At 39.4% G+C, this 15722-nt stretch overlaps 1 protein-coding gene and 1 pseudogene across 2 annotated transcripts; both read left to right on the forward strand.

The window, feature by feature from the left end:
* Nucleotides 1–1989: 1989 nt before the first annotated feature.
* Nucleotides 1990–14725, forward strand: tmem244 (transmembrane protein 244). Its single transcript, XM_079639269.1, has 6 exons — nt 1990–2313; nt 2585–2670; nt 3867–3943; nt 5848–5973; nt 14339–14383; nt 14468–14725. Exons 1-6 carry the CDS (start codon nt 2221–2223, stop codon nt 14563–14565), a joined length of 525 nt encoding a protein of 174 aa, XP_079495395.1. The 5' UTR covers nt 1990–2220; the 3' UTR covers nt 14566–14725.
* On the forward strand, nt 8014–9266 carry LOC307012518 (metal transporter CNNM4-like; annotated as a pseudogene). The gene has a single exon. The product of its transcript is annotated as a metal transporter CNNM4-like (transcript).
* Nucleotides 14726–15722: the final 997 nt, after the last annotated feature.

Here is a 15722-nt window from a genome sequence, read left to right on the forward strand (position 1 = left end):
TCAAACTCTAGTTTATACCTTGTGTATTTGTCTGGTAATCTATTTAGACTAGAGATATAGATAGACTAATGTAAATATTTGTTTGCTAATTTATTAAAACAAGAATGGAGTTGCAGTATACAGTAGTAGGTGGTTACGGTTTTAGTTTTAGTTTTGATTTAATTTTTGCGACTTCAGTAGAGTCAAATGCTAACATGAAAAATGCAGGCCTGTGTTGCAAATTGAGTTCAAAGGTCAAAGAGTTGGATTTTCAAGGTAGAGATGTGGATTAATTACAGACACACTAGGCTATTTATTTCTGCAACTTCATGTGATCTTGTGTCAGGTTTAGCGCTGGACCTGTTACTGTATCTCTACAGATTAAATTATTCTATTACATTTCTTATGTTAGTCTTGTAAGATACTCTGATCATAGAAGATCGCTATTAGCACCGAAAAACTAATCGTTAAATATTTCTTCATCTATAAGCAGCTTTGTTTATTACCTTATACTTCACTCATAAAAATAAATGGTCTTTATGCGAAGGTTCCATGAAGAGCCTTTACTATCAATGGAATCTTTCCATTCCACAAAATGTTCTTTATATAGAAAAATGTTCTTTAGATTCTGAAATCACCCCTTTACCCTTAAATAGGGCAATATTTGAGGGAACAGCCATTTGTGGTGTTTGTAACCATATGAAGTGCACTCATTCAATCCCACAATGCACTGTCACAAAGAGTGTACAACGGATGTACTCTCAGCTTTTAGAGAAAATCCCATAATGCACTGTGAGCGCCACTCCAGAAGATGGCGGCGCAGCTGAATCATACATCCATCCATTCTCCAAACCGCTGGTCCAATGTGGCTACAGGAGCAGGTTCTGCATACAGCCTTTATTTCAAGAGGAGAAGCTCCAGGCTTTTACTGTGTGTTAGCAATCAGAGCTTACAGTCAGCGTTCACATTCATCATAAGGTGTTCAGTGGGACTCAGGTCTGGGCTCTGTGCAGCAGAACCTCTCTTAACTATGTAGATGTTTCCAGAAATATGTGCAGCACTGAGAACGCTCTTCACTGGCTTTACTGGAGATGCCAAACATGCTAGTTTTTAGCATTTATATTGGATGATGATAAAAAATAATAAAAATAATGATAAGAAAATTCGTTATTTTATTTATTTATCAAAGTATCACAATTAAGTGATCACAGGAATAAACACAAAATACATTTGGTATATTTTATTTTGAGCGCATTTTTGCCAGTAGACTTTCCTTTATCTGTCTATAAATTACAGAAACGTCTGTCTGTCTGTCTGTCTGTCTGTCTGTCTGTCAGACATGTCACCACTTAAGGTGGTGGTTTAAAAATAAACATTCTGACATAAACACTCTGTCAGCTAAACATTAAGTCAGCTACACGGTTTACTTCTGAATATTATATTTTATTCACTCTGCTCCCTGAATTGTCGCGCTTATTCATTTGTGGATGTTAACTGAATCTGTAAGTCAGCTACACTGTTTACTTCTGAATATTATATTTTATTCTGGTGCGCTTAACGTCATCGCTATACTGTGTAATAGTAGCCTATGCTATTCACCAACTAAACATATCCTATTCAATGCGTTCACAGTCTCTCACGGCCATCATTTGTAGTAAGCCTATTTACAAACTGTTTGCTCAAGCGTAGCGTTTTCTCTGAGTTCACTGTGTAGCCTGCTCCCTCAATCGTGTAGTTAAATGTTCCACATTTATTTTATGTCATTATGTCAGTATCAGTATTTGCTTTCTATTCTAACAATTACTAAAAACACACACAAAAACTGATTTTGCTCAGTTTAATAAAATTTAATCACAATGTTCACTTTCAAAACGATGTTTCCTAACAGGAATGACACGGGTTCTCAAACAAGTAGGCCTTGATTGTGTGCATCATTGTGGAGTAGACCTATATTGTTTCTGAAATCTGCAGCATTTTTAAAATGTGTAGTATTGTTAGCAAAAAAACAGAAGTATTGTTAGCAAATGTGCTAATGTGAGGTATTCTAGCGCGTCCTTACTGAACGAGAAGGTATTTTTAGTGTGCGTGTGTAATTAGTTAGCATAGACCAGGCCTGTCGGTGGGCTTTATCCTCAACAGATTTACGGGAGTGTTGCTAATCTCATTAAGAGCAGCCATGACAGATGCGCAGATTCAGTGTTGTGCTACTGCTAGCGTCCATCAAATAATCGCCAGCCATTCATGTTGTTGGACTACTGTTGCCGGTGCTGTGGGACCACTCTGATCAAACGCCATGGCCAGCTGCCAATCAACAGCAAGATCCAGGACACCTGGGTAAAGTTTGATCCACTGTAGCATAGTTCACTCACTAGTGCCACATGTCTATATGCATTACTTCCAGACGGCTTTTAATGTACAACTCAAGCTAGTCTGTGATTGATTGACTGAAAAACAGGCACCATTTTATAGAGGAAATAATTCAGGCTCATGAACAATGGAACATGTTTGATTAGACACTGCAAAAACAATAATACTGATAAAACTAGCACGAACTAGTGTAGAAATATCTCCCAGTCAAACAACTGTGTTGTGTGTTTATTGCCAGGCTGTTCTTCAAAACCTGCTGATGTGTATGGTGTGCTTCTACTCTGTGTACTATATTGTGGTCAGTCTCTGCATCGGCATTCTCAGGTGAGATTCTCCACACCGAGGCACCACTTCCCCCCTCTCTCTCTCTCTCTCTCTCTCTCTCTCTCTCTCTCTCTCTCTCTCTCTCTCTCTCTCTCTCTCTCTCTCTCTCTCTCTCTCTCTCTCTCTCTCTCTCTCTTTGCGTTTTATGTGGGGATGCGTCTGACTTCCTGTACTGAGAAAAAAACAGTCTACGTCAGTGGATCTCAGCACTTTGTGATATTAGTCCCGGAGATTGTTTCATGTAAATCACTGCTGCTGTTGTTTATGCGTTAACAAAATGGTGTCCAACTCACCAAAAAATCCTATTCAACTCATGAATATCGTGTTATTAATTAGCTATATTGTTGGGCCAATGCTATGCTATGGTTCATGTTATATTTAAACCATTTAAAGGTTTGGACGTTTTTTGTTAGTTTGTGTCGGGCTACTATAATGTAACATCTGCACTCTTAGAAGGAAGGGTTCCGTGGGGTTTTATATAGAACTCTAGGGTTCTTGACTCACACACTTCCTGCCAAAAATATTCGGAACCCTTTGTGGTTCCATATAGAACATTTCCTTCTAAAAGTCCGGGGCCTCATTTATAAAATGCAAGTATGATCGGATTTGATCCTACATTCCTTGGATTTCATCCAACATCAAAAGTGAGGAACAAATCAGGATGTATAGCAGCAGAAACGAACGTGGAAATGTTCTTATACGTCTGAGAACTGATGGGCATGCGTAGCAATCTTTTGTGCTCAAATATAACAATAATAAAAATAATCCATAAAGTTTGTACCATATTTGTGGGTATTTTGTAGATTTATAAAGTGCGATGCATTTAGGAAAAATGTTTGTGCATAATGGACATACCAAAAAAAATCAAAGATAAACATTTTGTGAATTGTTGTATGTTCACATTTAGAATCATTCCACACACGTCCTTATAAAGGAGGCCCCGGTATCCAACATTGTGTGATCCATGCAAAATTAGAATAGAGCAGGATCAGTTTTTGATGCAAATTGGATTCAACTCTCCTAATCCATGTAGTGTTGTTGTTGTTTTTTAGCTACAATAAACTTAATTACAGTAGTAAAAACTATTAACATTATAACATCTCATTCTTGATCTGAACTAATGTGACAGAGATGTCACAGAAACAAATCAAGTTGTTTGTGTGTTTATTTGTTGTTTGTTTGTTTGTTGTAATCAGGGTCGACGAGGTTGACAGCTTGCTAGCACCTTTCGACTACACCACTCAACCATCATGGCAAAATCCAAAATATTTAGGTAGGCTGGGTTCAGATATACAGTGGATACTTTATGTTGTGTAAAGTTGTAGTTTTGCAGTCTTTGCATTATGATCTGCAGTTTAACCCTCATCCTCTCCTCTCATCCTGTAACAAATCATTCCCTCGCAGGTCAAAATGACCCGAAGCCCTAACATAATACCTTTTTCTTTTGTCCAGAAAGCTTATATTATTTAATTTGTCAAATATTTTTTCTATTTGTTAATGCAAATTTTTTCTGGAGTTTTTTTTCAATAAACCTTCACACCTTCGCATTTTATCAATAAATAATACACTTAAGAACATTCCTCACATTTTTTTAAACTTAAATTCAAAACATGCATAAACCAGCTCAGAATATTTCACATTGGGTCAATTGTGGTGTCTTTGCCGACCTCTTGTGGAAAAAAATATAACATGATATTTAATGACTCTTGCCACTAGATGGCCTTATAGCTCTACATGGAGCAAAAGAGCTGTTCCGCTGGGTCCTAAAGCCAATTCTTGAGTTGAAGTTGGTCGAATTGACCCACGAGGGAAGGTTTTGTTTCTTTTTTTTTATTACAACCACAAACTCCTCAATTCCAGTAAAAAAATTGTGTGTATTCGTGGTTCAAGTGCAACAAATGTCCTAAGGTTTTGGACCCCACAGATGAACACAATTTTTTTAAAGGGGTGGTTGATTATGATTTCACTTTTCTAACTTTACTTAGTGTGTAATGTTGCTGTTTGAGCATAAACAACATCTGCAAAGTTACAACACTCAAAGTTCAAAGCAAAGGGAGATCTAGCATTTTAAGGACTACAACAAATGGCTGGTATAGGGACTACAATGAGCTTCTTCACGGGTTAGTGACATCACTAACCCTAACATTTACATAAACCTGCCCCCGGGAACACGATTTACAGTATAGATTATCATGACAGAATATGCTAATCAATGACTAGAAGATAGTTAAATCCACATCAGCTACATAAATTAATCAACTAACCATTCAGAAATGTCCTGTTGCTTCTACATGTTGTCACTTCTTCCTAAATCTCTCCATCATTGTCTGACTCTGGTTTGAACGTTTAGAAGTTTAGAACCGTTCAGTGCCTGTCTGTGTGAGGTACACACACACACAGACACACACACACACACACACACACACACACACACACACACACACACACACACACACACACACACACACACACACACACACACACACACACACAGACACACACACACACACACACACACACACACACACACACACACACAGACACACACGCACACACACACACAGACACACACACACACACACACACACACACACACACACACACACACACACACACACAGGCTCTTGAAGCTCCGCCCTCTGTGCCGGGAACAGCAGCTCATTTGCATTTAAAGGGGCACACACAAAAACAGCGCGTTTTTGCTCACCCTCAGAAAGTGATATTTTTAACATGCTATAAAAAATATATTTGGGGGTATTTTGAGCTAAAACTTCACATACACACTGTGGGGACATCAGATACTTATTGTACATCCTTTGAAAATGGCATTTTTGGACCCCTTTAAATAGCTATTTGTAAAAAATTAGTTTCGGATCAAAATGACCAGAGGGAAGGCAGATGCTGAGAGTATACATATAATGCTGATTTATATTTACAATACATGACAAAACACAATTCAGTGATGGTAACAATTAACAATAGGCTAGCTGAAATTAACACTTATTTTACACATAAATTGGCTCTTGGTAAGTTTTGAAACTGAAGAAGCGCTGATCTCAAATGGCTCAAGGATCGATCAGTGCACTGATTAGAGAAGTTCTGATGTTTTGTGCATAATAAAACATGCGTTTGCATTGGCAGTTGTCTTTCAGACGTGTATGTGTGTTCGTTGTGCAGTGAGTGTGATCTCCACAGAGGTGACGTACGTTCTGGGCGGTCTGATATTCGCGTGGATCGTGGAGGAATGTGTGTGGGACTACGCCATTACTGTCACACTGCTGCACGTTGGACTAACCGTAGCCGGTGAGAGCATCGAAACACACATTGAAAACCTGAGATTAAGCATATTTGGTCAAATCAATTTGACAAGTTAGCCTGAATGCCTGATATTATGGGTTCAAACTGCAAGCCAAGCAAATGCTGTCATCAACCACAGAAAATGATTTAATTTAGTCTCTCAGTGTAACGAGAATCCACTGATGGCGATTCGAGGATGTGAACACATACAGTTTTATTCTAAAATGATAAACATGATGAACAAAAACCAAATTTGATATGAACATAACTTGATTATTAACTAGTGGTAGACAAATTGCAGATGCCAATATCTTGTGTGGCTGATGGTCGATAAATATATATATATATATATATATATATATATATATATATATATATATATATATATATATTTTATATTTATAATAATATTTATTTTACTTAATAATAAATAAGTTAGAAATAAATAGTTTGACAATTAATTAAAAAATAAATCTGTTTGTAGAACGTTCACAGATAGAAATTTGACGATTCACAAAATAAACAGTCCAAATACAATCAGTGCAGCATGACTCTCTCCCTGTCCCAGGTCTGCGGGGCGTCTCTCTGCCAATCACTGGAATTAAAAACATATGTTAGTTATCATAATCAATGGCTGCACATTATTTTTGACATGAATCAACCCTGCCCGTTCGTCTTACCTCATAATCGAGATCCCAAACTCGCCGTGTAACCACAAAAGGTCCCTGTCACTTCGCGAGAAGTGCGAATTTATCTCACAATTCTGACTTTTTATCTCAAAATTGCATCATATAAAGTCGCAATTGCGAGTTATGAAGTCAGAATTGTGTGATATTTTTCTCGCAACTGCCAGTTTATATCTCAGAATTCTGAGAAAAGATGTCAGAATTGCGAAATATAGGGCCCAATTTTAACGATCTGAAACGCAAGTATCAAACGCAAAACGCAAGTAACTTTGTGGGCGGATCCCGGCGCTGTTGCTATTATACCGGCGGGATAAATGACTCTTGCGCCCAATGCAAATCTAAAATGGGTTGGCCTGAAGTCACTTCATTATTCATAGGTGTGGTTTGGGTGTAACGTGAAATAAACCAATCAGAGCGTCCTCTCACATTCCCTTTAAGAGCAGGCACGCTTGCTCCATGGCGGATTGTTATTATAACGGATTTGCCAGGTGCACGCAACTTACATGATGGTAAAGGTGATTTCGCAGTCTTCAGAATTTTATTTCCTGGTTCTTGACGGAAAGCCCACTTTGTCAGATGTCCTTATATACCGATGTGTCTTGACACTATTGATCAAACAGGTTTGATCCGCCATTACTACGATTAGCCTGAATAATTTGGCTAAATGTGTAAGCTAGATTTATGCCTATTTTTTTCACATCTTCATGGACAGCACAATTATCCATTTAGGCCTATCTTCTTTTATGAACTTCCCAACCATGGATTTTATGTGTGATTAAATTTTTCCACCAAGCCATCTGATTGTGGTTGATAGGCGCTAGTGCGAATCGATTTAATGCCCAAACGTTTATTTGTTTAATGTACGTGACAAACGCCATGCCCTGATCAGAGAGATTGTACTATTCTGTAAAAACGACAGGGGGTGACTCAAGTTGTCCTCTTAACCATCAGGAATCAACGGTGAGAATAAGAAAGGTCCGCACGTGACAATGTTTATTTTAGTACATCACCACGATCAGCAACCACACTACAAAAAGAATTGTGTAAAATCCAGTAAACCCTGAGATTATTACTTAATTATTAAGTTAGCTATACAACTAAATAACGATCTCCTTAATAAGTTTTGTGGACATTTTATAAAACATAGACCTTTATTTTTATTAAATTGGCTTATGTCTGCAATAATTCAGACTTAGCGTTTGCACACAGTGTTCACTGTTTACACACACATTTAAGGCATTATCACACATTTTTGTTGTTCATTGAGTGCAGTGAAGTGGAGAGAGGAGGTGTCGATAAGCATGAGATGATCAGCTCTGATTTCGTCGCTGTGAGTGGCACAACTTTCATTTTGCAGAATTTAAAACAATACATGGCGACAGAGTGCAGTTGGAAAGGGTACACGCTAATTTTAATGCTGTTATTTTGGAGTAGAGTCTGTGCGAATAGAGCGGAACAGCGGTTGCAGTTGGAGAAGAGCCTCAAGCCTGCCACGACCACGAGGATGGGATCATACAGGTCTCCGAGGATAGCGACATCCAGCTCAGGTTCTACGGACTGCAGATCATCCATGACACCTGGAGGCAGATTAAGTTCATGGATCAGAACGAGGACAGCAGCTCTAACATACACCATACTTGTGTTAACTTCACCAAAGACATCTCCATCAGTCAAAGTATAAATGTCAACAGCCAAGGCACCTCTGGGGTGCTGGAGGTCCAAATTAAAGGACTTGAAAGCAAAATGAGTCCGAGAAGGATTATGCACTGTGCATTAGACACAGCCAAGATGGGAAGTGGTACCTGCTGGGAGAAGATGATGGAAGGTTGTGTGTGGTGGAGATGAAGAACTCACTGCTTCCCATTTGGCTCCAAATAATCTCGATAGCCTTCCTCCTGGTGCTCTCAGGGATGTTCAGTGGTCTAAACCTCATAGCTTTGAACCCCATGGAGCTGCGAATTGTGCAGATGTAGCACTGATAAAGAGAAGAAGTACGCACGCAAGATCGAGCCCATACGGAGGAAAGGAAACTACCTGTTGTGCTCGCTTCTCCTCAGGAACGTGCTGGTTAACACTACGCTAACCATCTTCCTCAATGATCTCATTATCTCAGGTTTGGGGGTTGTGGTGGCGTTCACCATCAGTTTAGTCATCTTCGGAGAGATGTTTCCTCAGGCGCTCTGCTCTCGCTACGGCTTGGAGGTGGGTGCCAACACCATCCACATCACCAAGTTCTTCATGCTTCTGACCTTTCCACTGTCCTTCCCCATCAGCAAACTCCTGGATTGCATGCTAGGCCACGAGATCGGCACCGTGCACAACCAAGAGATGCTGGCATGGATGCTTATAGGGACCGCACCGTACAAAGAGCAAGAGGAGATGAACATGATCCAGGAAGCTCTGGATTTGAGGACCGTGACAGTGGAGAGGACATCATGACTCCTCTCAGCCACTGCTTCATGATCAACAGCGGCACTGTCCTGGACTTCAACACCATGTCAGGAGATCATCGAGAGCGGGTACACGCGCATTCCTGTTTATGAGGATGAATGTACCAATATCATGGACATCATCTTTGTGAAAGACCTGGTGTTTGTGGATCCAGATGACTGAACTACTGTACATTGAAGACCATTACAGGGTTTTTTCTGGGTCAACAATGGTCTTCGGTGGTGGCCGACAGACACTGTCATCCTTTTTTTGCACTCTTTTTAAAAAAAGCTGTGATTTTGCCACTGGATTTCATAGCTTTGTAAGATAAAATCCTTCTTTGCTAGACCTGATCATTATTTTGGTACATAATCATATCAATATCAAAAAGTAGAATAAAAAAGTAGCATTAAAAAGTTTATTTTGACTAATAGTCTAATTTTCCTACCATATACAATGGAATAAAATGAACAGCTAGCTAACAACAACTTGCTTTGCACTTTTTTTCTGTTTTCACCTCACTCTAGTCTAAACTAGGCTAAATAATTTTTTTAGGTACTTTTTCTACACATTGTCACATAAATAACCTGACAATACTGTTGTTCATTAAGGTTAAATCTTGCTAACCACTCCCCAAAAAAATGGGGTAAGCACACTTCTACATTCTTCCTCTTTGCATTGCCACTCCACTGCAGCCAACTCAGTCTGAACTACCATACCCGACAGATGGGGTCCAAACAAGTCATTTTCAAACAAGAGGCGCCTTTTTTCAATTGTTTTCCTATGGCAGTGAGCCTGCTGCACTCTGTTTATGCGCAAGCTGCGCCTCGCATTTTATCGGCCGCTGCGCCTCGCGTTTTTGAAGTTGAAAAAAAGTGAACTCCGAGCAGAAAAAGGGCCCCGACGCCATCGCGTTTTTTTTCACTGTCCAATCGAATGAATGGAGAGGCGGGCCTTCCGTTGTGGTGATGAAAGCTACAGTTGCTTTGAACGCCCGGAGAGTGCGATGATGGAGGATCAACTTGTGGTGCTCTCGCGGGTTACCAGGAGCTAACGACTTCACAAACCGTAACTACCACAATGTTAACAGAAAGTAAATAAAGTTAATAAAAGGCTGATTTGACGTTTACTTGACTGACAGGAAAGCGGTTTCGGTGGTTGCCTAGCAACATAAAAAACGCAGTGCACTGCTCGTTCCGTGTGAACGGTAAAGTACTGTGCACCTCGCGTTTTTGATTCTGAAAAATGCGTTAGGTGTGATCGGGGCCTAAGCCTGCCCTCCATTCTGTGACCTCTTCGCAAGTCCCGAATGAGGAATTAAACTCATCCTCAGAGGAGTCGCCTAACTCATCCGCAAACTCAACCGGAAGGAACGAACACGCTGAGGAATGGGAGGCCCGTGGGGGTTCACCTGGCGGTAACACTTCCATTGAAACCCTAAGATCGCACTCAGAGCTTACCACGCTAGCATTGTGCACATCAGCTGCAGAGGGCCCGGGGCGCAGAGCATCCGACGAGACTCATTTTGTAAAAGTATGAGAGTTGCGACCGCAACATCCCCATGGCCATACTCATGCAATGAGAGCATGTGCCATTCACGAGTGCTCAGTGTGATCATGGCCCAACAGTTGAGGCAGAGATTCTCGAGGTTGGACATCCGGGACTTGTACTCCCATAATGCACTGCGCGCTCATAGCAACGCGCGTGAAGGGTAAAACAAACAAGCGCCCGTGATTAAGCAACACAAAGCGGAAGACAAACGAGCGTCGAGGTCTTTTCCTTTGGTTGCAAATCATGCCGGAAAAACTGTTGTGTTGTTGGTTGCACCAACAACAGCATAAAAAGGAGTGACCTCTCCTTTTATTTGATTCCTAGCGAGGCAACTGAGCCAGAAAGGAGAGAGGAATGGCTCCAGGCGATTGGAAGAGGTGTTAGTTCACACAGCATAAAGCTATGGCGGCCTACATCAGATTAGGGACAAGATTGTAAACCTACAAGCGACAGTTTCTGTGGTACCTGGTCAATGCAGGCGCTAGGAGACTGTCTATACTGATAAGACATTCTGTAATAGAAGAAGAAGATCTGTATTCATATAGCGCCTTTCACAGACATGTAGTCACAAAGTGCTTTAAATGAGTGTTTTATTACATTCACTTCTCACCACCGACATACATTCACATATACAGATATTATTCATCATTAATACAAAGTAGTCCGTTAGTATCCATAACTGACATAATCCACAGCAAAACTTCTGTGAATAGATATCTTTTTGATTTGCCTCGGGCTTTGCCTTCGGTTTGTTTTACCCTTCAAACATGACGGCGGCTTGTTGCTACGCAGGTCTCATGATTTGTGACGTAACGCCGACCAAGAGAATCGTGGCCGTCCAAGGGTGAAAGATGTCGACCACACCCAGAAATACACGGGTGGAAAGGCATCATTAAAGTCCTACTGAAGTGCCTTGGAACGCGTAGCTTTGTTTGATGCGTTGACATGATTTCCAATGAAACAGGAAGCGAAGGTGGGACATATTTAATGGCTTCTCCCCCTTTTCAAACAGCCAATAGTTAACAGCCTAGTTTACCTCACAGACTGCAAGTCGTACTTCACAGCACCATGGAAGTGAATTTGAGCGCTGATGATACGTTGGATTCAATTGTAGAGGTGTGAATAAATTTGAGTCATTTCATTCTTAAGCAACAGTTCAACTCCAACCCATATTGCTCTGTGGTCAACGGTGGCTTTGTCCAGGTGGTGTTTATAGCATAGGGGCCGGAGCTTTAAATTCTAGAGAGCTTTTGATTGGACAGAAGATGTGATGAGAAGCTGAAGTCCGCGGTGATGTCATAAAAATCCCTGATCCATTTTAGTGGTAGTGAAAGACTATAAGTTTTGAATGCTTATATGTCCTAAATGCGAATTTTGTCATTGTTTTGGAAGCTTATTCATAACCTCAAGGCTAACATATTCATACTAAAATCTAAAAAACTTAAATTTAGATTTCAGGGGGCCTTAAAAAGTCATCCGGTGCTTGTTCGTTTTAAGGATCTAGCTCCTTTAGCTAGCTGTCGAAGTGCCCAGAGCAACTCCTTGTACTTATCTGTGAGTATTTTTTTGGAAAGTACTTTTGCATAACATTTGCTGGGCTTGGCTCACCTTGGCTGGGCTTGCTTGTTTTTGTTTTTTTAATAAGAAAAATAAAACAAACGTTCTATTTTTGGCAAATATAAAGGCCCTTTCACACCAAAAGTGAAGTAAATAACCCTTGGGCTGAAGGAAATGCAAATGTAAGCCTACACAGTAGAGGGCGCCGCTCAAACAAACCTCACAGCTGTGCTGCTGTTCTGGAAAGTTCAAAACTCTTCAGAAAAAAAAAGAAGAAACACAAATGTGATGTATCTAAAGGGATTTTTGCTTATTAGCATGGTTGAATTGGATCATCGAAGGCCAGCAGCAAAGACACTGGTTAATAAAGTGAGATTAAATACAAACAAATTAACTCAGATATTTTGTTGTGAATTTAGAAGTAATGTGTTTAATAGGAACTTTAGTTCTTGAAAAAAATTATCTGATTATGTAACTTTCACTTTCATTTTTAATGTGTTACGCCGAACACTGGTCACGATTGTTATTGAACACAAGCAGATGCGTTTGCTGCAAACAGTAAATTCAGCTGATTTGGGGTTCAGGTGCATCGAACTCCAAGAAATAATTCAAGTAAACAAAGAAGTAAAAAGCTAGCAACTGTCACCATTTTCTCCTTTAGTGCCTTTGACCTCAAAATGTTGATAAAAATGTAGATTTTTGTGTGAACATCCCTAATATATGAGCTAAATACTAACGTGTCTCAATCAGTGCTGCATTCATCAGAGTACATGATGAGTTTGAGAGCCTGAACAACATCTATTAGTGGAAAAACACCTTTACCCACACCACACACAACAGCCTCAGACCACTGTAAAACAGCTTTCAGCTCTTTTTACTCTACAGTGAGAGACCTGTACTGTGGCGTTTAAATGAATTACATACACAGAATTATGCCTTTTTCTTTTAATCTGTGAACTGGAGTTGCCGTTCTGGAAAATGGCATAATGCTTAGTGAAAAAGTATGTTTACCAAGGCAGATACAATGAGGTGTGACCCTGGCCTGCAGCTGTTTAATTTCTGTAATAAATATTTCTATACTGTCAGAGTAATCAAGCTTGAAGTGGTAGCTTCATGTTGTGAGTCGGCAGTCTACACACCTCACTGAAGCACACTTACTGAGACACTGAAGAACAGAGACACTGTTTTCACATGTGCATAAACCAACCAAATGAAATACATGAACGTGTCCTGTGTGGACGGCGTAGGACGGATTTAATCAATTACTGTGGTGTGAAGGTGGTCAGTGACCAGGCAAAAAATATAAGGGCTTCTACAGACATTTTTCTAATGCTTTATTTGTATGGCATAATAATGTAGGCAGATCCCTTTGAATTATCTTTATTTGAGAGCTTTTTCAGCAAACATTGATCTACAGTAGTTGCCAAAGATGATGTCCGGAGGGAATATTTCCTTTTAAACAAGTTTGATTAAACCATCAAAATATGATTGAACTAAAGAAAATAATAGATTTTTTTTTTTTTTTTGTATGACAAAATTATTTTTGCAAGCTACAGGTTTTATTTTATTATGCAAAGAAAACCAAAAATCTGACGTATATCAGCAGTCATTAAAACTTAATCAGTTATTAATATTTGGTTGGCTCTCTGTTTTTGCATGCTCAAAATTTCTTTGTATGACAGTCTGGCCAAAAATTGTGTTAGCAAAATTTGGCATGTTTCATTGCTTTATTATAAAACAACCAACTCCAAGCACAACTACGCAATATTATTACAAAATGATGGACATTTTTCTAGGCCCAACATCACTGGTCTCAACTACTGTCAATCATTTCAGAACTTTTGCACATTTGATTTGCAAATTTCAACCAATGCCACTGAAAACAGAGTGATTTCAGAGAAAAAAAGATCAAAACTAACGGCATAAGTGTCCACATCCCTTTATAATCGCATGTGTGCCTGTGTTCAGAATTAACTAATCATCGGCACAACTAATTCAACATCATGATATTCTGATATGATTTTCTTAGTTTCATTGTTTACATCATTAAAACCAGCCGTTTTAACAGGTGTGTCTTTTTATATTCGCTATGTGAAAGTACACAATGGCTAATTGTTTACCTGTTTTGTCTGTCATTTTTGTTTCAGTTATGGCTGATTTTCCCTCAACAGAGCACTGGTGGATTGCTCTCGGTAACTTCTGTTTTTTAAAGTGAAATCAGGCCACTCATCTTGCGTAATGTAATGATAACTGTACGTCTGTCTTCTCTCCTTTAGGCTCTGGGTTACTGATGATGATTTTTGGAGGGCAACTCCTGGCTTACCGACTCTTCAGAAATAATTTTGTACATCCTGAAGATCTTCAGAATTTCTGACACACTGAGGAAAATGTACAGGGATCGATATTCTCAGTTTTCTACTGTTTTAACTTTTTTACATCATGGTGTAGTTTGAAATGGTTTTGTTATTCCTACTCAATATTTTGCATTATGGATTTGTTTTGAAACTGCTTATGCTGATAAAATAATTTCAGTCAACCGTGTTGGTTTGGTGGCCTTTCTAAAATTTTGTGGTGAAATCTTTTCTTCACAAAATCCCACAATAATCCAATGGATTTGATTTTGACTCCCATGATTGTAATATGATTGTGCCTGTGTTTACATGCACATTTATATTTATAAGGACATTTTTTGGGGTGTTTTATTGACATCCTCCCCTATTAAAAAAAATAGAGTGTTCGTAAAACTGTGACACTCAGGAAGTGACATCATGTGAGGCCTTTCTACGTGATGGGAAGACGAGAAGTAAAAAATCTCATTCCGTTTTTTTCTCACTTTTTTATTATTATTTATTTTTTTAGAGCTTTAGAGGTTCTTTTTAATTGTTAGTTCATATTAACTAATGTTGACAAATGGATTTTTTTTTAAATGTGACCCTGTGAAGATGTATAACTGTGAAATATTTATATATCATGGCAGTATTCAACCAGTTTGAACGTATGGTGATTGCAGTGAATCACCATTTGGGATAATCAATATAACCGAAGAGGAGGGAAACGTATGGGTATATGCGACCCGGTTCCTCGAGAAGGGAACAAGATCATGGTCAGGGCAGGACTGGGGTGGCTGGAAGGCCCCTGGGCTTGAGTTTATGTTTGGGCCCTTCCTACACTACAAATGACCTCAACTAGAACATCATTATGGAGTAGCACAAAATACACAATTAAAATGGTTTCTATAACAATTAATATTATTTGCATTACATTACATTATATTACATTACTGTTAAGACGTCAGAACCCGAACCTGCCCAACCTTTTTGATGCTCTCGGCCACTCTCAGCACTTTCTCCGCTCCGTGCCAGTGGACACGCGCGGTAAACGTCAGACTGTACAGCAGTCAAGACGCGTTATTTGACGGATTCACGCAAGAAAATTCGTCTTGATTTTTACATAATCAATCAAAGACATGCATTTTCACAGTGAGCTGTATTTCACACAGGATTGGAATGGTGACAACAAAGAAACCTCTAA

The sequence above is a fragment of the Phoxinus phoxinus genome (genome assembly GCF_949152265.1).
Source record: "Phoxinus phoxinus genome assembly, chromosome: 16".
NCBI lineage: Eukaryota > Metazoa > Chordata > Actinopteri > Cypriniformes > Leuciscidae > Phoxinus > Phoxinus phoxinus.